Source organism: Lissotriton vulgaris, chromosome 9 (genome assembly GCF_964263255.1).
Source record: "Lissotriton vulgaris chromosome 9, aLisVul1.2, whole genome shotgun sequence".
NCBI lineage: Eukaryota > Metazoa > Chordata > Amphibia > Caudata > Salamandridae > Lissotriton > Lissotriton vulgaris.
Genome location: NC_141697.1, coordinates 1207490274 through 1207516584, shown reverse-complemented (window position 1 = coordinate 1207516584; position 26311 = coordinate 1207490274). Strand labels below are relative to the sequence as shown.

The window sequence follows — 26311 nt, the reverse complement described above, 5'->3', positions numbered from 1 at the left end:
AGTTGGCCCAGACCTTCTTGCCATGATCCTGAGTCCTTGTCCATGCCTTTATCCTTGGCCTGCCATAATTCCATCACTCTACATCATGTGTACTCACACTCATTTCGCAGGGGCCACAAAGTAAGGTCTGCGGTGTTGCCGAAGGCCGCATTGATGCTAGCACGGTGATAGTAGGGCTTTTTGTTATGTTGTATCTGAGTCGCAATCCTTCAACCACACCTTGGGGTAAGCCACCTCTGCTTGCTATCACTACCTTGGGAGAATCAAGTGAAAAAAGGAAGTTACTTAATTATTTAATAGGAATGACAAAGAATTGCACAATGTGAAACCATCAAACCTGGGATTAATCATGGCTTCCCCCCCTTGACCAAATTGTGTGATCTTAGGCAATTGGCTAATTTCACTCTGCCTCCCTTTTCTTCATTTTGACATAAAGGAACGCTTTAAAATACATGTGAACAAGGTATATGCAGTACAACACTTTCTCTTTTGTTTGATTTATTAAACTATAATGTTGTCCATCTATAATTACAACCCAGACCACCCAGAAGGTGTGTCGTGAAAACTGACTTGCCTCTTAGTTCGGTTATTGGCATTGTTGCCAGGTTGGGAGGAGGCATGACTGTTCCTATATTCATTTTGAAAACTGTCACTTTAAAAACATATATCTCGAAGCACTGATATAATCTGATGTACTAAGGTGAAACGTATGTTAATGAAATGCACTTTTTAGGTCTCGCTGGCGTTGCAGCGCGAAGCGCTGCCGCCAACGAGACTTATAGTCTCCATGTTTGCCTCCAAGGGAGACAGACCTGGAGACAGACCTGTGCACGAGCCGATTCTACTATGGGAACGAGCCGATTCAGGTCTGTGAACGCTCTTCACAGTGGAACAGCTTGTGCGCATTAATTAATGCGCAGCACGTCAGGCGCCGCAAGTAACAATTATCACAGCATGAGACCCCACTTATCACAACATGTCAACAGGCGCCCCAGGCTGCTGGAGCACTCAACTATAATTAATGCGCAGATGAGTGCTCCAGCAGGTGGGGCGCCTCTCGGCATGCTGTGATAATTATTACTTTGGGGCCTCATGCTGTGATAATTCTATCCCCCTTGCCCTCTCTTCTCTCAGCCCTTCCTCTCGCTGTCAGTCTCTCCCCCGACTCACTCCCCTCTAGGTCACTGCCTCTCAATTCCCTGTCTATCTCCAACCCTCCTTCCTTAGTTCCTCCTTCCTTAGTTCCACAACTTCTCATACGGACTACAACTCGCAGATTCCAAGAACATAAACTTGATAGATAAGCTGCAAACTCACGAACCTGGGAAACCTGATATCTGTTGAAATGCCAAAAACTCCATGGCTTCTCTTGCAGTAGCATGAACGATGCTTGACTTTTGCTCTGTTGTTCAGAGAGACGACTGACGTCCTAAATATATATTGGAAAGTATTTACATGTTCCCAATTAAAAATGGACGCTACGCTTAACATTGCTTCAGGGGGTGTTGCTTTGAAGTCCTTTCTCTAGTTCTTTAGTTCGCCTAGTCGCCTATGTTACCGTGTTTGTGTCAAGGAGTAAGTAGTAACACAGCGCTTACTAGACGAGACGAGACTTGAAAGTGAGAGAAGGGCAGAACACCGGACAGGTTAGTGCCGTCCTGGCATGTTTGTTAGCGGTATGTTTTTTAATATGATCTCCTTGGCGCACCCAGTGCGCGAGGCCAGCTGTCCGTTGTGCTTGCTTTTCTGCCCCCGCCCCCTATTGCCTTGTGATCGCTTTTCTACCCCCCAAACCCCCGCTTTGGGGGAGCAGGGACTGTATTCGTATAAACTAATAATTGATTGCGGAAACTACACGTATGATGCTCGAGTCTCGCACTTTGAATGAAGCTCGTCATAGAACAGTCTTCAGCTGTGCCAGTTTCAGTGGGGCACCATTATAACTCTAATTTTGATAGCGCATATCTGTGAGTCTTAGCTTTTCGCTTTAATCTTACATTTTGATTTTGCATCCTTAGTCTTAGTCACTTGTTTAGAGCAATGGATCCTGAAATCCAAAGGTATTTGTAAAAAAAAACCTCGGGCTTTTGATAAATGATGGAAGTATGTCTCAGCATGCGATTCCTCGTATGAAGTCTGTTTTGTGTGTATGCCCCCCCAACCCCTGTTGCTCGCTTTTCTGCCCCCATCCTCCTGTTGTGCGTGGGGGGGCTGTGTATGTGGGGGGGGGCTGTGTGTGGGGGGGCTGTGTGTGTGTGTATGGGGGGCTGTGTGTTGGGGGCTGTGTGTGTGTGTTGGGGGCTGTGTGTGTGTGTTGGGGGGCTGTGTGTGTGTGTGTTGGGGGGCTGTGTGTGTGTGTGTTGGGGGGCTGTGTGTGTGTGTGTTGGGGGGCTGTGTGTGTGTGTGTTGGGGGCTGTGTGTGTGTTGGGGGCTGTGTGTGTTGGGGGCTGTGTGTGGGGGGGCTGAGTGTGGGGGGGCTGAGTGTGGGGGGGCTGAGTGTGGGGGGGCTGAGTGTGGGGGGGCTGAGTGTGGGGGGGCTGAGTGTGGGGGGGCTGAGTGTGGGGGGGCTGAGTGTGGGGGGGCTGAGTGTGGGGGGGCTGAGTGTGGGGGGGCTGTGTGTGTATGGGGGCTGTCTGTGTATGGGGGCTGTGTGTATGGGGGCTGTCTGTGTATGGGGGCTGTGTGTATGGGGGCTGTGTGTGTGGTGGGGCTGTGTGTGTGGGGGGCTGGCTCTTTGTGTGTGGGGGGCTGGCTCTTTGTGTGTGGGGGGCTGGCTCTTTGTGTGTGGGGGGCTGGCTCTTTGTGTGTGGGGGGCTGGCTCTTTGTGTGTGGGGGGCTGGCTCTTTGTGTGTGGGGGGCTGGCTCTTTGTGTGTGGGGGGCTGGCTCTTTGTGTGTGGGGGGCTGGCTCTTTGTGTGTGGGGGGCTGGCTCTTTGTGTGTGGGGGGCTGGCTCTGTGTGTGGGGGGCTGGCTCTGTGTGTGTGTGTGGGGCGGGCTGGCTCTGTGTGTGTGGGGGAGGCTCTGTGTGTGTGGGGGGGCTGTGTGTGGGGGCGGCTGTGTGTGGGGGGCTGTGTGTGTGTGTTGGGGGCTGTGTGTGTGGGGGGGCTGTGTGTGTGTGGGGCTGTGTCTGGCTGTGTGTGTGGGGCTCTGTGGGGGGCTGGCTCTGTGTGTGGGGGCTGGCTCTGTGTGTGTGGGGGATCTGGCTCTGTGTGTGTGTGGGGGGGCTGCCTGTCTGTTTGGGGGGCTCGGTGTGTGTGTGTGTGTGTGTGGCTCTCTCTGTGTGTGGGGGGCTCTCTGTCTGTGGGGGGCTCTCTGTGTGTGTGGGGGGCTCTGTGTGTGTGGGGGGCTGGCTCTGTGTGTGGGGGGCTGGCTCTGTGTGTGGGGGGCTGGCTCTGTGTGTGGGGGGCTGGCTCTGTGTGTGGGGGGCTGGCTCTGTGTGTGGGGGGCTGGCTCTGTGTGTGGGGGCTGGCTCTCTGTGTGTGGGGGTCTGGCTCTCTGTATGTGGGGGCTGGCTCTCTGTGTGTGGGGGGCTGGCTCTCTGTGTGTGGGGGGCTGGCTCTCTGTGTGTGGGGGGCTGGCTCTCTGTGTGTGGGGGGCTGGCTCTTTGTGTGTGGGGGGCTGGCTCTTTGTGTGTGGGGGGCTGGCTCTGTGTGTGGGGGGCTGGCTCTGTGTGTGTGTGTGGGGCGGGCTGGCTCTGTGTGTGTGTGGGGGAGGCTCTGTGTGTGTGGGGGGCTGTCTGTGTGGGGGGCTCAGTGTGTGTGTGTGTGTGTGGCTCTGTGTGTGTGTGTGTGTGGCTCTCTGTGTGTGTGTGTGGCTCTCTGTGTGTGTGTGTGTGTGTGTGTGGCTCTGTTTGTGTGTGGGGCTATGTGTGTGTGTGGAGCTCTGTGTGTGTGTGGAGCTCTGTGTGTGTGTGGAGCTCTGTGTGTGTGGAGCTCTGTGTGTGTGTGGAGTTCTGTGTGTGTGTGGAGCTCTATGTGTGTGTGGAGCTCTGTGTGTGTGTGGAGCTCTGTGTGTGTGTGGAGCTCTGTGTGTGTGTGGAGCTCTGTGTGTGTGTGGAGCTCTGTGTGTGTGTGGAGCTCTGTGTGTGTGGAGCTCTGTGTGTGTGGAGCTCTGTGTGTGTGGAGCTCTGTGTGTGTGTGGAGCTATGTGAGTGTGTGGAGCTCTGTGTGTGTGTGGAGCTCTGTGTGTGTGGGGGGCTCTGTGTGTGTGTGGGTGTGTGGGACTCGCTGTGTGTGTGTGGCTCTCTGTGTGTGTGGGGGGTGCTCTGTGTGTGTGGGGGGGTGCTCTGTGTGTGGGGGGGCTCTCTGTGTGTGGGGGGACTCTGTGTGTGGAGCTCTGTGTGTGTGTGGAGCTCTGTGTGTGTGGAGCTCTGTGTGTGTGTGGAGCTATGTGAGTGTGTGGAGCTCTGTGTGTGTGTGGAGCTCTGTGTGTGTGGGGGGCTCTGTGTGTGTGTGGGTGTGTGGGACTCGCTGTGTGTGTGTGGCTCTCTGTGTGTGTGGGGGGTGCTCTGTGTGTGTGGGGGGGGGTGCTCTGTGTGTGGGGGGGCTCTCTGTGTGTGGGGGGCTCTCTGTGTGTGGGGGGACTCTGTGGGTGGGTGCAAATGCAATAGGTCTCGCGTTTGCTTGCGAGAGCTTAAGCTATTGACATTGTAAATGACAATGCCATTTATTTATCTGTTTTCAAAACCAACATAAATAAAAATGTGTCATTTACAATGCTAATAGCTCTAACTTTGGCAAAGGCGAGACCGTTGCATTGTAAATGCTTGTTAATGTTTTGAAGATGCTTTATGTCTACACGTTTGTTTAAAGATGTCTTGAAAGTGAATGTTTTCCTAAAGTTAAATGGTGCATGATACCTTATTTGCCTCTTCTTTCATTTCAGTTAATGGGCAGTGTAAATAAACACTTGCCCATTTAATTAGCATTTTTATGAATAGTAGTGCTCTTAGCAGCCCAGTGCAGTTGTTCAGCTGAGGGCCGCACGTGAAGGTCAGGAGGGCCGCATGTGGCCCCGGGCCCGTACTTTGAGCAGGACTGCTCGACATCTATACTATAAAGCATTCAATCCAGGAACGTTTCTGATCCACTTTTAGTGGTAAGGGGTCAACACTGAGCGGGTTGTTTATTTTCTTTACTGCCTACTTCCATGTAAAGCCGCTTGCCACAAGCTTGTATCTTGATTTTTGTGGAGCTGCCAGCAGGTTGTGGCCTGTAGCCCTTGGTACTGCGCGGGGCATGCATGGAGCACCCAGTGAGGCATATCTATCTCCTATAAGGAAATTATTTAAGTGACTTCATAGACAAGAACTCGTCACTTACCTGACATTGTCTTTTTGGCTCACGTGCACACATGAGTGCTCAAATTGTAAAGGCAACCACGTAAAACGTGGACAAAAGGCTCATTTCAACACTTTTTATAAAATACATTTTATTTTAGTATCATAGTACTTGCATTCATGTACCTTATGTAGCTGACGGGGTTAAGTGCATTTGCGGATAGGTAGCCCGCGGCTCCATGGAAATACCACGGATGGAAGAGCGGAGTCTGTCCTGTAGGCAATCCCAGCAGGGTTTTGATGCTGTGTGTGAGGATCCGAGTTTGGTGCTCTTGTGTTTTTCACTGCACCTTATCGTGACTTCAAGTGAAAAGTAAATGACAGCCAAGACGGATGTCTGGAGTACCGACGGACAGAGCGGTGCTCCGTTTTACCTGAGCTGTAGCCAGGTGGGGTGGAGCGTGTATTCCCCATACTTTGGGCGAATTTACAGGTGACATTCTCTTCACTTTCATTTACAAATTCTCACCAATATGCAGTAGCATTTGACATAAGGTCCTGATGAAGCTGGAGGAGATCTTATGACTCCGGATACCGCAGAAACATGTTGACCTTTATAACACCAAAGTATATATAAGTTCAATATACTTATGCACTGTTTTTAATGTTGGGTGTGGATAGGATATCATTAAAATTAATTTTCCACTTCTACAACCCAATCTTAATATTCACATACTCGTTTCACACATTTACTTTAAACACTTTTTGGTGCACTGCTATTTTTACCCTCCTTTTGCCATACATACCAACCCACCACATTTGAGTTTTTCCACTTGATTAGGTTACAGTTCACCTAATCACAAGTGGTTTTCATCAATTCCTTCGGGTGAAGGATCCCAAATGATGTAGGGCGGCACAGGATGGGTATCTGATGGGAATCATATTGATGTCTACTATATACTATTGAAATATAGACTTGGTGACTGTTCCCTAACCAACACTTTTTGAGACAGTTTTTCGTTATTTTGACCCATTGGTATCTAGTGGTGGTAGTAGTGATTTCTGGGGGGTGATACCATTGTAGGTCATTAAATATTCCCCTTTGACCCTCTTTTTATTAATTGTCTTATACAAACACTTAGGAATTAAATGTTCGTAATGAGCTTTAGAAAGTGCGTGAGTGCAGTGTGGCCTTCTGGGAAGTGTTTCGGTGTACGACAGACTGTGTTAAATCAGTTGAATCTGGCTTGAAAGCCTTGCATGTGCCTGGATACAGGAGAGATGTGCAAGAGTGGACTGCGTCACGCATGCAGATCCCGACCATATCTTGGGTGTTCTGTTTCATGCAGTTGCACCCACTCTGCCTATGGAAAGATGGGTGTGCCCAGAGGGGTCCTGCCATTGGTAACTGCAGTACCCTATTGACTATAATATAGGATCAGCAGAAGAGGAACCCATAGAAATGGATATGATCCATCCAGCCTAATGCGTGCGCTGAGGAAGACCACCATGGAGTGGCAGGGAGCAATCCACAGGCATTGCCATTATACCAGCAAGCCAGCATAAAGATTCTGATTGGTCCACTGCGGCACAACAGGGGAGTGAGTGGCCATCTCTGAGAAATCCACTCACGAGTGCCAGTGCAGCAATGCATAGGAATGGGTTTATACATCCAGCCATGCTACATGCTCTGAGGCATTGACATGGGAATGGCAGCGGATCAATGCATAGGAATGGGTCATACAGCCAGCCATGCTACATGCTCTGAGCAGTTGGCTCGGTAGTGGCAGAGGATCAATGCATAGGAATGGGTCATACAGCCAGCCATGTTACATGCTCTGAGCAGTTGGCTCGGTAGTGGCGGAGGATCATTGCATAGGAATGGGTCATACATCCAGCCATGCTACATGCTCTGAGCAGTTGACTCGGGAGCAGCAGCGGATCAGTGCATAGGAATGGGTTTATACCGCCAGCCATGCTACATGCTCTGAGGAGTTGACTCGAGAGCAGCAGCGGATCAGTGCATAGGAATGGGTTTATACAGCCAGCCATGCTACATGCTCTGAGCAGTTGACTCGGGAGTGGCAGACGCTCAATGCATATTAATGGGTTTATACAGCCAGCCATGCTACATGCTCTGAGCAGTTGACTCTGGAGCAGCAGCGAATCAGTGCATAGGAATGGGTTTATACAGCCAGCCATGCTACATGCTCTGAGCAGTTGACTCTGGAGCAGCAGAGGATCAGTGCATAGGAATGGGTTTATACAGCCAGCCATGCTACATGCTCTAAGCAGTTGACTCTGGAGCGGCAGAGGATCAATGCATAGGAATGGGTTTATACACCCAGCCATGCTACATGCTCTAAGCAGTTGACTCTGGAGCGGCAGAGGATCATTGCATAGGAATGGGTTTATACAGCCAGCCATGCTACATGCTCTGAGCAGTTGACTCGGGAGCAGCAGCGGATCAGTACATAGGAATGGGTTTATACAGCCAGCCATGCTACATGCTCTGAAGAGTTGACTCTGGAGCAGCAGCGGATCAGTGCATAGGAATGGGTTTATACCGCCAGCCATGCTACATGCCCTGAGCAGTTGGCTCGGTAGTGGCGGAGGATCATTGCATAGGAATGGGTCATACATCCAGCCATGCTACATGCTCTGAGGAGTTGACTCGGGAGCAGCAGCGGATCAGTGCATAGGAATGGGTTTATACAGCCAGCCATGCTACATGCTCTGAGGAGTTGACTCGGGAGCAGCAGCGGATCAGTGCATAGGAATGGGTTTATACAGCCAGCCATGCTACATGCTCTGAGCAGTTGACTCTGGAGTGGCAGACTCTCAATGCATAGGAATGGGTTTATACAGCCAGCCATGCTACATGCTATGAGCAGTTGACTCGGAAGCAGCAGCGGATCAGTGCATAGGAATGGGTTTATACAGCCAGCCATGCTACATGCTATGAGCAGTTGACTCTGGAGCGGCAGAGGATCATTGCATAGGAATGGGTTCATACAGCCAGCCATGCTACATGCTCTGAGCAGTTGACTCGGGAGTGGCAGAGGATCAATGCATAGGAAAGGGTTTATACAGCCAGCCATGCTACATGCTCTGAGTAGTTGACTCGGGAGCAGCAGCGGATCAGTGCATAGGAATGGGTTTATACAGCCAGCCATGCTACATGCTCTGAGCAGTTGACTCGGGAGCAGCAGCGGATCAGTGCATAGGAATGGGTTTATACCGCCAGCCATGCTACATGCTCTGAGCAGTTGACTCGGGAGCAGCAGCGGATCAGTGCATAGGAATGGGTTTATACAGCCAGCCATGCTACATGCTCTGAGCAGTTGACTCGGGAGCAGCAGCGGATCAGTGCATAGGAATGGGTTTATACAGCCAGCCATGCTACATGGTCTGAGCGGTTGACTCTGGAGCGGCAGAGGATCAATGCATAGGAACGGGTCATACATCCAGCCATGCTACATGCTCTAAGCAGTTGACTCTGGAGCGGCAGAGGATCATTGCATAGGAATGGGTTTATACACCCAGCCATGCTACATGCTCTGAGCAGTTGGCTCGGTAGTGGCGGAGGTACACCCCCACAGGAATGAGCATTATACAGCCTGCCGTGGTAAATACTCTAAGAAGTCCACTTAGGAGCAGCAGAGGATCCGTGCATAGAAATGGGCTTAATACTGCCAGCCATGCTACATGCTCTGAGGAGTTGACTCGGGAGCAGCAGCGGATCAGTGCATAGGAATGGGTTTATACAGCCAGCCATGCTACATGCTCTGACTAGTTGGCTCGGTAGTGGCGGAGGATCATTGCATAGGAATGGGTCATACATCCAGCCATGCTACATGCTCTGAGGAGTTGACTCGGGAGCAGCAGCGGATCAGTGCATAGGAATGGGTTTATACAGCCAGTCATGCTACATGCTCTGAGCAGTTGACTCGGGAGTGGCAGAGGATCAATGCATAGGAATGGGTTTATACAGCCAGCCATGCTACATGCTCTGAGCAGTTGACTCGGGAGTGGCAGAGGATCAATGCATAGGAATGGGTTTATACAGCCAGCCATGCTACATGCTCTGAGCAGTTGACTCGGGAGCAGCAGCGGATGAGTGCATAGGAATGGGCATTATACATCCAACCATGCCTCATGCTCTGAGGAGTCCACTCTGGAGTAACCCACAGGAATGGGCATTTTATAGCCAGTCATGGCGCAAGCTCTCAGGAGTACACCAAGTAGTGGCAGAGGTACACCCCCACAGGCATTGTACCACCAGCCATGGTACATGCTCTTATGAGTCGTCCAAGAATTGCAGAGGTGCACCCCACAGCAATGAATATTATATAATCAGCCATAGTATATGCTCTGAGTTCACCCAATAGTAGCAGAGGCGCAGTGCATTATACAGCCTGCTACGTATGTGCTTTGAGGAGTCCACGCAGGAGCCGCAGGGGAGCAATGTATAGTAATTGGCATTATACAGAGTACACCCAAGAATTGCAGAGGTTCACCCTACAGGAATGCTACAAAACGGTAATCCCAACATTTCCTCTCCGCCAAAAACAGGCCCTCTCTAGGTAAATCCTGGTTGTCTTCATGCATAATGTCTGGTAGGTCTGTAAGTCGAACAGCTAAGACTTGGCAACTGGCAGCTAGGACCAAACAACTAGCAGCCCCGACTTAACAACTGGAAGCTAGAGCCTTTGTAGATAAATTATAGCCGATTTTAGGCATGGTAGAGGCCTCTCTTTGCCCGGTATTGGAAGGATGGCTCTGTCAAGGCCATGGCTTGTTTTTGTAGCCTTCCCTTTTCTGCTATAGATTGCAACAGGTGTTTAGCATTGATATTAGTATTGCAAATGTTAAAAAAAAATAATAATGCAAGGCCATTATGACATGGAGATTTAAAGGGTTTTATGTCTTTGATCGCTGATGGCACTTCACCAACCTTTGTTCTGCTGAGATGTAGGATTTGGAACATACTTGTCTCAGCTTTCCTAGTCTCATCCTCCTTTGTGTACAGTTGTTCGTAGATTGTCTTAACCCCCCCCCTCTATCTTTCTGAAAGAATTGGGGTTCTGTTGCAGTTTTTCAGTCTCACTATTCTGGGCCTATTATGATTGGCTGTTTAGGCCCCACCAGGATTGTGCGGGCTTTACCAAATTCTTACATCTTCCTATCCAAAGACTGCAAGGCCCTCTTAGAAATGTTCACTCGACTGCGCTAATGTTCTATTTTGCTTATGTATCTGTAATTTCAATCCGCTTTCCTCTCAACCCTGCCTTGAAGTTTTGCGTGGGGTGTCAAGGGTATCATTGTGCTTCAGATAGTCCCAAGTTGTTTGTCAAATCTCTGCCCTGTTAGCTGCACCTTGTTAAAGGTACCTTCCCAACCAGCATCTTCTATCTGCAGGGGCTGTGCTAATCCTTTTCAAAGTGAGAGTTACTGCAGCATGGTCTGAGATGTCTATAGATCCTATGTAGACACCATACAGTTTTTTAACCCCTTCGATGCTCATGACGGAACGGTTCCGTCATGACCACGCCCATTTCCATTAGGGGTCAGCACCCGGCGGTAAATCGTACCGCACCGATGTGGTTAATAATTGTGTAGCCTGGAATACAAATTAGGTAAATACAAATATGTATACTCTCTCACGTTGGTGCAGATTTCTCCTTGGGACACAAACCACAATAAAGTAGGGTGCCAGTATCAGCCGAGAGGGCATAGGACCCAAAGTCAGATCCAGTACCCTCTATTGCAAGTCACGTGGAGACCGTTCAGAACGGGAAGGCCAACCTTAATGGAAGAGGATGCCTCACACACATTAGTGTCATGTTTCATCATTTGCATCCTCTCCCCACCCTGGTAAGATGGTACCACAGAGGCGGACTCAACCTCCTCGTAGACTTGGCGGTAGGAGTGAGTTCTTATATAAAACTACTGGACAGTAACGGGATCCAGATGAATACAAAAAAAACCTTGGGTTCCTCAGTTAAAACTTTAATTGTGAGGACCATGGGAATATTAAAACCTATCTAATGATGGGTATCACAGAGTACAATGACTCATGCGGGCAGCTTTTAAAGTAATGACATTGAAGTATAAACAGGCACTCCCTGTTTAAAGTAGGGAAGGCCTAAAACTGTAAAATGCTTCTGATAGGCAGCATGGCCTGTCTCTAAGCCATTGCCCAAGCACTCGGGCGCACTAGACAGGGACCAACTCTACCCTTTGTGTTGAGGGCCAAGAACCTCTCCCTCTGCCTGGGCCCTCCTCAGTCATTGGACCAGATCCTCCCTATTTATGAACAGAAGAGTATCCTGTTGCTTTAAAAGGGCCTAATATGGAACATTGCTGCACTCTGGAAAAAACCTAGAGTAACAAATAACACATTTGCTGTCTCTCGTAAAGATAAAAGTACTACAGTTTGTATGTAGAGTATTTTGAAGACTGCTAACACGGATACTAGCAGTGTAACTGGACTGTAGAGCTGCACGCTTGCCCAAGGAAGCGCCAGTAAAGCAAACAATACGCAAAAGAGTTGAGGTATAGGATCCAGAGAACACGAGTAGCCGCTGTGTCGATCCCTGGAACATATCTTCTAAAGAGAAGACTGACCAGCTTTAGTAGACCCAGTGACCACCCAGACAACAGATTGTTGGAAAACACACACATTAGTAAGGAAGGAAAAGATTCAGAAGTCATGAATTGTCCTACAGCTTATTGCTCTGTTTGAACTTGCACCTTTTCACTTCCTGCTCCACATTCCACGCTATAACCGTAGCCAGTTAACTGCATAAACTTGTTTTCCTTCACACCTTTTTATGCTTTAGGTTGTTCCTCTAGAGTGAAAATTCATAATTTGCTTGTTACTTCTCTATAACACTGTGTCTGAAAGAAAGCCTTGTCAATGTTGGATGCAAACGTTTGACAGTTTTTTTAAATGCCACTCATGAGATATCTTCATATGGTGATCCACCTGAGACTGGGTCATGCTTCAGTTTAAAATTTGGTGCGGAGTTTGGAATTTATTTACTTTATTTGACGTGTTTTATATAGCGCTGGCTAGACCCGGAGGTATCAGATTGCTTTGCATGAGGCTCGTTGAGTTACAAGTTACAAAAATTACATCCATTACAAGAGCATAGTAAACACAGGAAAAAGAACAATGTTACAATTGTTCGTCGGAGGAAGGGGGCAGAAGGAGAAATAAGCGCAATCCGCATCTTGCGTTGCTGGATAATTGCTTACAGTGGGTGTTGTCTTTCTAGTTCTTGAAGAGCCATTGAGAATTGTTAAATTTGCATTTCACAGGCTTGAGGATAAAGGAGACCAAAGAGGTCTATGAAGGAGAAGTAACTGAGTTATCCCCTTGTGAGACCGAAAACCCAATGGGGGGTTATGGAAAGACGATCAGCCACGTCATCATAGGACTTAAAACAGCAAAAGGAACCAAACAGCTTAAGGTACAGTTCTGCAAACCTTTTACTCATTATAAATGTCAGTCCACAATGATTGTGTATTGTAGTCTGTTAGTTATTGTGCTGAGTACTCTTGGGAAACAAGTGCTTTGCGAGTTTGGTCGACAGTTTACCTAGATTCCATTATTGATTCTCAAAAAGATCCAAATCAGCTTCTGAATGATCTACAATTTAACAAATCATTTACCATGCACTTGCAGTCGATAAAAGAGAAAACACAGGCCACATAGATTCGACATGAAAAAAAAAAATTCAAAGAAAAGTAAAAAGAAAAAAAATTCAAAGAAAAGTAAAAAAAAAAAAATAAGAGGTGTACCACCATTACACCACTTATCTGGTGGGCAGAAAAAGGCCAATCCGCAAACTAGAATGAAACATGTCTGCAGAACCCAAACCATGCAACCCCAAGCGTCATGGCATAAATTGTGCCCATATTCGAGATATACCCTCAATTCCATCTCTGGCATCAAATGTATTTTGGGTCTTACCAACAGACTGGTGATTCACCCACTTTAAAACGCTCTTCGGTAGAACCAGTCTCAAATGCCCAATTACATGTCTAATATACCAGACCGTTTCAGACTTGTACAAATCCTGTGCTTCTCAAAAACCATCGAGAGAATAGTCTAAGATTCACTCTGTTTCTAGACAGCATCACTCAGTTGGGAAAACCATATGCCTGGTTCTCACTGCAGAACCTGTCGCCAGCGTTTTCTTACTCATTTTCTCCTGGCTTCTCTGCTCAGCTGGGCGAGTCTTGTTGAGTGGGAGAGTCTGAGAACGCTTGAAATAATTGTTCACATTTCTCGACCTGTGACAGTTCAGAGTAGTAAGAGGGTCCTGGAAAGTTTAACTAACAATAATCTAATGCTGAGCACCAGAGGAGCTGATGTTTAGTTTAACACTGTTCATCGTACTGACAGGCCCTCTCAACAGCCATCCCATACATTCCATAGTTGTGGGTGTTCTGCATCTGAATCTACTATTTGCATAAAATTACATTCCTAAACATTTAACTGCTGCCATCGGAAGTATTAGATTTCTGTACTCCGAAAGCTATTGTATCGCCCCATTGCTTTGCTTTATTTTCAGCCAACCCTATGAACGGTTTCAGGACCTGAAGTTTACCCATTATCAATAAATACATTAGGATTTATAAAGCGCCGCAGATCACTCGTGAGGGTCTCAAGGCGCTGGAGTTGCTAGCCACATCGCTGCGCTCTGTTCATTAGGACGCACAAACAGCATGTCAGAAACTCAAAATGCTGGATTTGACCATGCACCTCAAAATTAGAGCAGAGTCTACAACAAATAACTAGAAATGGTATCTCAGTGCAAACAATAATCAACTTGATAATGTTGTTGTGTTAAAATTCAAGCTACTGTTTTCAGACCTATAAATCAAAAGAACCGTTAAATGCATCCAGACTAGGTTTTTGTAATGGGGTGATTTTGTGGGGAGACATGACCATCACCTTTGAGATAGAAACTCTACCTTCCAAACCATTGCAACCAAAAACACATTTGGATTAAGACAAATAGAAATATCTACCCCATATGAGCATTTCACTCGTTTTAGTGTAACACTGCTAAAACCTGATTGCACCAAAGATGAAGTCCTCTACAGAAAAACCTCTAAATCTGTTTATAACACGCCCTGCCAGGCATAAACGGACTTGAAGGCAGAGCTCTGCCCTCCAAAGCAAGATTTCAGATCAAGGTTTGAAAAGACTGAGTGAAGCTAGAGCCTTTCTCGTGAGGCGGGGCACATTGCACACCTTGCACAGTTAATTCTGGTAGAATGAATCTATGTACAGTATGAAAATCTGGTAATTCAACTAAGCATTTAGTATGGCGAGTCCTGTTCACATTTAGGGCCTCCTCCAACCTTCAATCCAAACCCAGATGAGAGCCTTACACCAGCATTTTAAATGTAATATTTTCTGTCATTTTTTTAAGCTTATGCTGAAGTGACAATTCTTATTTTGAACATAGATGAATGTTATGTTATGTTTGTTATGTTATGTTATTAGTGCTTCTAAAGCGCAACATTCATCCTTGCAGGATATCACGGCGCTAAGATTGAACAGTAAATTGTGAGCAAATGCCAGAGGCTAATGTTTATTCTATTTTAGGGAACAGTGCTGTCTTTAGTTTTTTTCTAAAAGTAGGATAACATTCCGTGAGCCTTAGATCTATTGGCAGATCATTCCAAATGTTGGCGGCTAAATGCGAAAAAGCGCGCCCGCCCAATCTGGCTCTTTTTACTCGTGTAGTGACTGCTTTGGCTGTAGATTGTGAACGCAAGTTCTGAGCCGGTGCATAAAACTTGATTCTATTCTGCAGGATATTAGGACCAGTTTTATGCAGAGTTTTATAGCGTATCCTGTTGTATCATCTTTCTTTGTTGTTGTGGGGAGTATTACATTTTTTTCATTTAAATCTACTTGAGAGAGATGTGCCAATCTACAAAGCCAAAATATGTGACGTGCATGCAAGTCATTGTTTCAGATTGGCATAGTAGGCATTGCAAGGACGCAGTTTTCGCAAAGCCACAATGTGCAGCATTATTGCACTGTGAGTAGACACACTCTGGCGACAACCACGTTTTGCTCGTCTCATCCGCACTACCAGGCCCCTCTTTGCAGTTTTTGGTGCAGTGGTAGCACCAATTTAAGAATGTCAATGTATTTGTACCTTAAGGAAAGGGGTTTTAGCATAAGCAGGAAGCACGTCTTGGCTACACGAGGTCTGCTGCACTTCGGAGTGCAAGGTTGCTTGACTGACTGCAGGTATTTGTAGAGCTGTCACTACCCAGTCAAGTCTCTTGGCTCTGGCGAACCTTGGTACAGATGACCATTTAGTAGGTTATTTGTTCACTTTTACAACATTCACTTATCGCAAGTCAGTCCTTGTACATCTCTCTCTTTCGGTGTGTGTGAGCACATGAATATATGTGTGTTAATGTGTATATTTTAATCGCAGAGTGGAAGTAGCTACCATGGGCGGTTTCCTTTGTGGGCGGAAGAGAGTTGCCCCATTTGCTGCAAGAGCAGCGGTAAATACAGAATAATAAAATGGTCAGTGCCATTTTATTCTGTGTGCCACCAGCCGTAGCGAGTGGATGTGGTGGCGGGGCAGGTTCCTGCAGGTTGACGTTGTAGATGCTCAGTACGCGTCAGATAGGCCAGCTGCCTACAGCCAGCTCAAAGCCAGCAATCCCAGCACTGTTAAACAGACGAGGGATTGCAGGCAGAGGCCCCAGCCTCAAAATGGGCAGTGTTAGCCTGCTCCAACTGGTCCTGGAACTGCTCTGCAGCTCCAGGATTGGTTGGACTTGCGTTGCACAAGGAGGGAAGTACTTTACTTGCTGCTCCTCATCACCCTCAGGATCAGCATGGAGAGAGGAGCATCAGTTTGGAGTGGCCGCCAGCGTTCATGGTCCGGGCCGCACCATTTATAAATGTTACCAGCCCCCACTGGTAGCCGCTCTGCAGTTATAGTTCGGACTCCCAGAGAGAGGAGAGGAATTTCTCTTTTTTTTTTACCTCTAATAACTTTGGGCCCGTTGGACAAATCTCTACGACCCTTTGCAGACCTATAGCGTTTTGTGCATTGGCAGAGGATGTAAAATTTTGCGCTGATTGGTCAAGGGGTGCAATGAAAAAGGGGGTGGGGTGTGCCCCAAAATGCGTTTTTCCACCCATGCATTTTCCATAGATTTTTGTATTGGACAAAACGCAAAAACAACTGGACAGATTTCAATCAAATTTGGCCAGAATATAGATTTTGGTATGCAGATCATTTTTGGTGGTAGAGTAAAGCAGGATACTTATTTTTTAACATCAAAGGCATTTTAACTTAGTGATATCTTTTGCTGTGGTAGTTTTGTAAAATTTGTATATGGCGATGACCAGTCATGATGTGAGTGACTAATGACTGCCTTTACAAAAGTTAAAGCAGACATGTTCTTTTCAGGACACTTTTCCTTTGTTTTGGGTTAGGGGCTTAGGTATAGGTATTAGGTTATATAATTTCTCCCTACTTATTACCACTTACTTTTTCCCAAACTTATACCACTTTAATTATCGCACTCTACAACATTGTTCTGTATGCCACTCCACTCAACAACACTCTACTCCACTCTATTGTACGACACTTTCCATCACTCTAGGTCACACTACTCAACCTGACAGCATTTCACGCTACAGTATTTTGCTCTACAATATTCCACTTCTCTATGCCACTCCATTCCATGCCATTTCACTCAATGCCTGGAGACCGTACCATACGACACTCTAAAATACACGACACTATACGCCACTGCACTCTATGCCCCTCCAGTCTATGCCACTGCAGCCTACTCTGCTCTACAACACTATACCTCACTCTACTACACGTTATGCACCTCCAGCCTACTTCACTGTTGTCACTCCACTGTACAACACTATACTCCAGTCTTTGTCACTGTACAACACAGTAGTACACTCTGTGCCACTGAAATTCACTCTACGGCATTTTATCCCAATTTACTCTGCTCTGACAGAGTACTCCAATGTACTCCACTCGACGCCACTTGGCTCTATGACAATCTGTCACTCCACTCTACAACTCTCTACTCCAATCAATGCCACTCCACTGTACTTCACTCGGACAGTTTCCCACTTTCTACAAAACACCACTCCACTCTGACACTTTACTCACTATTCCACACCACTCCTCTGCCCTCTACTGCACGGCACTCTAATATGCGGCACATCACTCCACTCTTACACTTTACTGCACTCTACTCTAACCCCACTGTGTGAAACTCCACACTACGCCACTCCAATGTACCACACTCTACGCCACTCTACAACACTCTGTGCCGCTACACTCTTCTTCACTCAAAGCCACTGTACAACACTCTACTCCACTGTATGCTACTCTAACACACACTACACAGGTCCCTCTTTGCCGTTACACCCCACTTTACTCCATTCTACTCCACTGTACTCTAGTACACCATTGTACGCCACTCCACTCTATGGTATTCCACTGTACGCCACTGAAGTGTACTTATCTGTTCCACTATACACCACTCCACTGTACGCTATTCCATCTTCCACTCTACACTATCCACTCTACACCACTTCTCTCTGCCACTCCTGCCTATGCCATTCCAGTGTACGTCCATCTTCTCTATGCCATTCCAGTGTACGCCCCTCTGCTCTATGCCACTCCAGTGTACTCTTCTCTACCTCATTCTACTTCCTTCCAGTCTACCAGACTTTACTCTACTGTCACTCCACAACACTGTACTCCACTCTGTCACTGTTCAACACTCTAGTACAGTCTGTGCCACTATACTCCACTCTACGAAACTCCACCCCAATATACTCCCCTCTACGACACTCCACCCAAATTTACTCTACTCTACTCTTATACACGACTTCATTCTACTCCACTTCTTTACACCACTCCATGCAGCACCACTCTACAACAGTAGTAGTAATTTATTGTGCTGTTAATAAAAAAACTTAACAAACCGGTGTACAGATTAAAAGCATTCAGCATGCAAAGTTTAAATGTTCCATAGGAACACGCAGGTCTGATTGCGGCACAGAAAGATTAAGCTGAACCTTTATTAAAGCAGAAAAGCCAGGATTCGCAACGTGATTGATTGCTAAGAGCTCAATGTCAGCTCTGGTAGTCCGAGCAGCCAATGCTCTTGCCATTCTAGGTCTATATGATTGACAAATGAGGTGCAAACCAAATCCTTATGTGGATTTCACTTTCTGAAGACAGTAAATCGGAGGCGAAGAAAATTCTCCAGGAAGGAGATAGCGCATTTGCGGAGGTGATAGATTGTGCGTTAGATATCATTACTACATCATTCAGATCGCTGGGAGGTGCAGCAGTGTTGCGCCGTCAAGGATGGCTCAGGGCCACTTCGTTTAGGCCGGAAGAACCGAATAAGATTCTTGACCTCCCATTCGATGGAGAAGCGTTTCTTGAAAAGCACATCGATAATGCGCTGCTGGATATAAAGAAAGACACTGACTGCAAAGTTATCCAGTATTTGGGTGTCTTTCATAGATTCACATGCCTGAATCATTCCCCGTCGCCGAGACGGGAGCCTCCGGTACATAAAAAAGTAATGTCCTAAGGACATACATAGAGAATATAGGCCGAAGGGCCTCCCCTTATGGGGCCTTTCCACGTCCTTATGTAAAAGGACCGAACTCTCATCGTTAGCCAATCAGCTCCGACCTCCTTCTAGAACCTTCCCGGGAGGAGCCTCCGTCCCTCAGATTTTTCTACCGCACGTTGTGCTAGGGAGTCTCCAACCTGAGCTCTTCAGGTTTCTAAAATTCGAAGTCTCAAACTTCACCGAAATTCACTTTTACGAAAAGGATTTCATCCTAGCATCGACTACATGTCGGAATCTAATAAGAAAACTTCGTCCATGGCGGACTCACAGAAGAAAGCCCTCCTAAGGGCCTGCTCCTCCTGCGGCAAGCAGCGGATTCAAGCGGAGGACAAGCACGACCTGTGCATATATTGCCTGTACCCTGACCACGTCACTGACAAGTGTAGGGTGTGTAGAGCCTTCCCAAAGAAGACGGTTAAGGAACGGGAAACTCGCCTTCGCGAATGGCTCGACAGGCTTAAGGTCCGAGACACTCTGGAATCTTCCGAGGGTAGTGTCTCCGCGACCTCCAAAGTCTCCAAGAAGAGACCCAGGGTGCAGTCCCCTGGAGAGACAGACACTCCTCCTAAGAAGGCGCACAGGAAGCCTTCGGAGGCACGCTCCACCACCTCCTCCGTGTCTGTTAAGGATGGCCAGAGGTTCAAGAAGCCCGCTCCATCTACTAAGCGGACCACCTCAGTCACGACCACTGTGTCGACTACTACGGCCTCATCGCCCTCCGCGGCGACCACGACGACCACCACTGCGTCCTCGGGCGCACCGGTCTCCTCGACCATTCCTCTGAAACCCTCGAAGGCCGCCTCTTCGTCACCTAAGAGGTCTAAATCTTCAGGTACGCCTTCGCCGAAAACACCTCATACCGAAGGCTCGTCACCCAAGACATCGAAGTCAAGTTCGTCTCCTAAACAGTCGAAGTCAAGTTCAAAAACCACACCTTCGACTAAGGCATCTCAAGTCCACGACCCTACCATCAGTAAGGCGGCGAAACCCTTATCCCCGCAAAAATTGGTACCATTAACCCTGACGGAGGTGCCCAAATCACCAACACACATGGCGGGAGCGCCATCTTCACGCACGTCGTCGGAAGAGACCCCGGCGCCATCTTGGAAAGAATCGAGATTGGTCGAAGTCTCTATTCACTCGAGTCCAACACCCTCGGTTCGCCCAACGGTGGAATTGGCACCCGAAGAAGAACAAGACACACTACAAAGTGAGGAGTCGGACGAAGAACAGGAGGTTCACGAAGAACACCAGGACGTCCAAGAGATCAGGGACGGAGTGACGTATCAAGACAGCTCCCTGACCGTAGACACGGTGAAAACCCCGATGATCTGTTTGCCACTGTCTCTGGTCAACGATTTGAAATCCCTGGTGCAGGACTATAAACGAAGGTTCCCGGACGCAGACAGCGGTGCCCAGGTACCGGTCACCCAAGCGCAACCGTCGGCCTCGCACCCTTCCGCTCCCCCGGCCCGTCCTCGGAGCCAACTCCGACCGCAAACACAGGCGGAGGACTCATCGGAAAGCGAGGAGGATGACACGGACTTAGAGGAAGGCGAGGTGCAAGACGTCGCCTCGGACCACAGAGACGACGATGCCGATGCTGCGTCATCACACCATTCGTCTGCCCCGGCATCCCCGAGACCGCGCCACTCTGAAGCGGCGGACGTGGGAGGTTTCCACAAACTGGTGGACAGAGCTGCAAGGAGGTTTCACATGGCGGTGGAATCCGCGGAAACGGAATGCTTCCTCCATGATTTCAAGGAGCACACACAGAAATCAGCCAAGTCTATTCCTTTGATAGACTTTCTTTGGGAACAGGGCAAGAAGCTGATGCTCACGCCTGCCTCGGTGCCGGCGGTGGTTCCGCGCCTAGACAAAAAATATAAGGCCCCGAACTCGGCACCTGCCTGCCTGACCAGCCACCCCAAACCGGACTCGGTTGTCACTCAGGCGGCCCAAAAACAATCCCGAAACCCCTCCTCGCCGCTGTCCGCGCCCCCGGACAAGGAAGGAAGGAAGCTGGACACCATAGGCAAGAGGTTCTCCACCACATCCGCCATGTCCATCAAGGTGGCAAACTCCATCGCCCTCCTGGGCCGCTACAACCGCCAGCTATGGGAAGACATAGCTCCCTACCTGCAAGGCCTGCCGGCCACGGTCCAGGACGAGGTGAAAGCTCTTCTGGCGGAGGGACAAAACTCCGCGGCTGAAATTATCGACTGCGCCATAGACGCGGCCATGACGGGATTCCGCCAGTTGGCCGGGGCTGCCGTGCTCCGCCGCCAGGGCTGGCTCAAGGCTACGTCTTTTCGGCAGGAGGTCCAATCTAAGGTGCTGGATATGCCGTTCGATGGGCAATTCCTCTTTGGGGAAAAGATAGACGAGGCACTCCAGGCCATCAAGAAAGACACCGACACGGCGAGGGCTCTGGGCTCCCTCCAGTCCCGGAACCAATCCTTTCGGGGAGGCCGCTCCAGAGGTCAGTACTCCTACAGAGGTTCCTACCAAAATCGGTCGTCCTATTCCTATGGCAACAGGAACCAACCACAACAGAAACAACAGTCCCGACAGTCATCCTACGGGAGATCGTCCTTCAGAGGCAAATCCGCCAAGAAGGGCGCTGGCGGCCGCCAGTGACCACTTACTCCAGCCAGTCCCACCACCGTCTCCATCCTTTCGAATTGGGGGAAAACTGACCCACTTCCTCCACAATTGGCGAAAAATCACTACGGATCGGTGGGTACTACAAATAATTCAATTTGGACATTCCCTCGAACTGATCAACACCCCTCCCAACACCCCCCCGCTGAAGCGTGCTCACAGACACCTGCACCTCCTTCTCCAGGAAGTCTCTGCCATGTTGGACAAAGGAGCCATCGAAAAGGTCCCGGACTCCCAGAAAGGGAAGGGTTTTTATTCCCACTTCTTCCTGGTCCAACAGAAAGGGGACAAGTGGAGGCCGATCTTAGACCTCCGGGCACTCAATGCCTTCCTACGGAGTCAATCCTTCCGGATGGTCACAATCCAGGAGATCCTAGGAGCACTGGAAAGAGGCGACTCGATGGTCTCCCTGGACTTGCAGGACGCCTACTACCATGTCCCCATACTCGTCAGGCACAGGAAATACCTAAGGTTCGAAATAGCGGGCAGACATTACCAGTTCAAGGTCTTGCCGTTTGGCCTCAAATCTGCCCCACGTATCTTCACAAAGTGCTTGGCGCCCGTGGCTGCCTTCCTGCGACAAAGGGGTCACCAGGTGTTCCCCTACCTGGACGACTGGCTGGTGAAGGCTCCTTCCCCGGAGGACGCGCTGGCTTCCTTCAACGCCTGCAGCGCTCTTTTCCAACAGCTGGGTCTGACGATCAACCTCAAAAAATCATGCACTACTCCGTCAACGAGGATCACCTTCCTAGGGGCAACCCTGGACACGGAGCGTGCGAAGGCTTTCCCCTCAGAGGACAGGATCTGCAAGGTACTGTCTCTGGCCGCGGCGGTGGCCAAGAAGCCTCGCATCAAGGTCCGGACGTTCACCTCTTTGCTAGGGATGATGTCTTCATGCATTCTCCTCGTACCGCACTGCAGGCTCCGCATGCGCCCCCTACAGGAAGCGTTGGCGAGACAATGGAAACAGTGTTCGGGCTCCTTCGACGACATTCTCACAATCACGCCGGCCATCATAAAGGCCCTGCTGTGGTGGAGAAACAGGACTCACCTGACGGCCGGATTGCCGTTCCTCCTGCCGCCGGCACCACTGGTCATCACGACCGATGCCTCACTGGAAGGCTGGGGCGCAGTACTGTTAGACCTTCGAGTCAGCGGCAAATGGGACGCCCAGGAGACACAACTACACATCAACCTCCTGGAACTGAGGGCAGTGTACCTGGCTCTTCAGGCCTTCCTGCCACGCATCGGCTCTTCCCCTGTGCTCGTCAAAACAGACAACACCACGACGATGCACTACCTGAACAAGCAGGGGGGAACGCGATCTCTCTCTCTCTCACGAGAATCGCAAAAAATCTGGAACTGGTTGGTGGCGCACGGCCTCTCCCTCAAGGCGGAGTACGTTCCAGGGAAGGAGAACACTATCGCGGATGCCCTCAGCAGGCAGACCTCTCTCTCCCACGAATGGGAGCTCAACGGCGACACGGTGGCCCACGTCTTCTCACAATGGGGCACCCCGAGGATCGATCTCTTCGCGACGGCAGAGAACACCAAATGCCGAAGCTACGCAAGCTGGCATCCCCAACGGGGGTCGCTGGGAAATGCTTTTTCCATCGGCTGGTCCAGCGTGTTTGCGTACGCTTTTCCGCCGTTCCCGATGATACCGAGGCTCCTCCGGAAGATGAGGACGGAACCGTGCACGCTGATCCTGATTGCTCCGTACTGGCCGAGACAACATTGGTTCTCGGATCTTCTTCGCCTATCCATCAGGCCGCCGATTCACCTGCGACAACTCCCGAACCTCTTGACAATGTCCGGAGGCCAGGTACACCACCCGAACCTCCGTTCGCTCAACTTATCGGCTTGGCTCCTGAGCACTGTGAGTTCGGGGAGCTAGACATACCACAGGACTGCAGGGCAGTACTGGCCAAAGCGAGAGCGAGCAGCACGACCAAGACCTACTCGCTGAAATGGAAGAGGTTCTGCGTGTGGTGTTCGGAACGCGACTTACACCCGCTCCGGGTCACCCCAGTACAGCTGCTACCGTACCTGCTGCACCTGGCTACATCGGGACTGGCTCACGCCTCCATTAAGGTTCATCTGGCTGCGATTTCTAGGTTCACCAGGACCCCTTCGGGACCCTCCCTCTGGTCCAGTCGACTGGTGAAGCAATTTCTAAAAGGACTCTACAGATCCTTTCCGAGGCCTCGGAAAGTTCCTCCAACCTGGCAGTTGAACTTGGTGCTAAACCAATTGATGAAACACCCATTCGAGCCCATACACCGGGCATCGCTCAAGCATCTTTCCTGGAAAACGGCTCTCCTGCTCGCCCTGACGTCGGCCAGAAGGGTCAGCGAACTTCAGGCGCTGTCCATTCAGGAACCGTATCTCCAATTCAGGCACGACCGAGTGGTACTCAGGCCCAACCCCAAATTCATTCCCAAAGTGCCGTCAGACTTTCATCTGAACGAACCAATTGTCCTCAAGTCGTTCTTTCCGGACCCTTCCACGGCAGCGGAAAGGGCGCTGCATTCCCTGGACATTAAAAGGTGTCTCAAATTCTACTTGGACAGGACCAAAGACGTCAGGAAGTCTTCTCAACTCTTTGTAGCCTACAGCAACCCGCGCATGGGGTTACCCTTGACAAAACAGAGCATCTCACGCTGGACTTCTTCAGCAATTGCTTTCTGCCATGATCAGGCCGGACGGCCTTTGACAGACCGAGTGGCTGCCCACTCGACCAGAGCGATGTCAACGTCAGCGGCGCTCTTCGCTGGAGTGACGATCCTGGACATCTGCCGAGCGGCGACATGGAAGTCCCCGCATACCTTTTCCAGGCACTACTGCCTGGACATCGAACTGCAGAAGGACGCTGCAGTGGGACAAGCGGTGCTGCGCCATCTCTTCCAATAAGGTGAGCCTTACCTCGTCCCGCCATCCAGGTATGCACATTCTTAATGGTTTTCTCTGCTATATGCATGAATATATATTACCATGTTTTCTCTCAGGTTGCCTGTACTTTCTAAAGGCCTACTGTATGTGAGAATGTGCCTTACCACTATGCATGTATAACTGCTGGCTACTCTGATTCAGGCATGTGAATCTATGAAAGACACCCAAATACTGGATAAGAAATGCGTTACTTACCTGTAACAGCAGTTATCCAGTATTGGTGTCTTTCATAGATTCACATGCAACCCTCCCGCCTCCCCGGTAAGGACTCACGTACCTCTAGGTCTACATTGCGACACCCTAGCTGGGTGCGTACGAAAATCTGAGGGACGGAGGCTCCTCCCGGGAAGGTTCTAGAAGGAGGTCGGAGCTGATTGGCTAACGATGAGAGTTCGGTCCTTTTACATAAGGACGTGGAAAGGCCCCATAAGGGGAGGCCCTTCGGCCTATATTCTCTATGTATGTCCTTAGGACATTACTTTTTTATGTACCGGAGGCTCCCGTCTCGGCGACGGGGAATGATTCAGGCATGTGAATCTATGAAAGACACCAATACTGGATAACTGCTGTTACAGGTAAGTAACGCATTTCTCGTTGGGGACACTTCAATACCAAAAGATACCCTTTAGGGAAGCAAGAGGATGGGGCCTTCCTTCCTACAGAGGGGATATCGGCAATATTGGTATCCCTCCTACTGTGCCTCTTCCTAGCCATATTGACCGCAGTATTTGCAGATGCAACGACAATCAGGGACATATTCAAGATTACCCCCAGAGGGAGAGCAGGGCTTCGAGGAAAAGATACCTCACGTCGCCAATGACGAGGTTCAGACTCAGGTTATCTATTTCCCAAATCATCCACAGATTTCACGGAGAGGGCAAAATTCTTTCATTTACTGAAGCAATGAAAGAATCCTAAGGAGAGACACAGCCATCAGAAAGTACCCTATACTAGGGGTGGACAAAATAGTCTTTTCCGCTGGCGGAATTGGTGTCATTTTGGCACTCGGTGTTACTCTTGTAATGTGGAGTTCCAGCCAAATTCTTCCAGTTGCTGCATGGCAGAATTTTATTTTCTCACGTGCACGCCAAAACGGTAAGTTAGGATTTCACACAGGGGTAACCCAATAAACCCTTGTAGGCTTGGGCAGTTTCTGGTTCAAAACATAGGGTGCTACAAGGGACTTGTTTAAAAAAACGTTGATTCTTGGTTAACGTGTGGTTTAACAATTTCCACCCTTGTGTATCCTACAGGATATCTGATTCAATTCAAAGCAACATAAATGCAGGGAAGGTAAAAAGACAAAAGAGAGCTGGAGAAGGTGGGTTTGTACTGAAATAAATCTTTACTTCAAATAAATGATGCGGGATGAAAACATAAGTAAATTCAAGCAGTGAGAGTCATGAACTAAGAAAGACAATCAATTGCTCAATAATTCACAACCCTACATATCAGCTCCAAATGATTTCAACAAACAACCCAGATTAAATGATAAAACGTGGTTGTAAGATGGCGTCAAACGACAGCATTTACAGGAGATGATAACTAGATGTCGACGTTTCGGTCTTGATAGTGTTCATCAATAAGACCTTCATCAGGACGATGTTGTGTTTCAATGCTGTGAACAACTCCCTATATAAAAATAAATCAATTATAATTATAAACCTATTAAAAAATAAATCAATTAACACTTATTCTCGACCCTACCAAAGCTCTATGAACAAACAATTTA

At 48.9% G+C, this 26311-nt stretch overlaps 1 protein-coding gene across 1 annotated transcript in view; it reads left to right on the top strand.

The window, feature by feature from the left end:
• The window catches only part of RUVBL1 (RuvB like AAA ATPase 1), a 138200-nt gene that overhangs the window by 38760 nt on the left and 73129 nt on the right, over positions 1-26311 (top strand). Inside the window, exon 4 of the mRNA XM_086939288.1 lies at positions 12604-12755. Coding sequence (XP_086795414.1) covers positions 12604-12755 — 152 coding nt within the window. The remainder of the gene's footprint in view (positions 1-12603; positions 12756-26311) is intronic.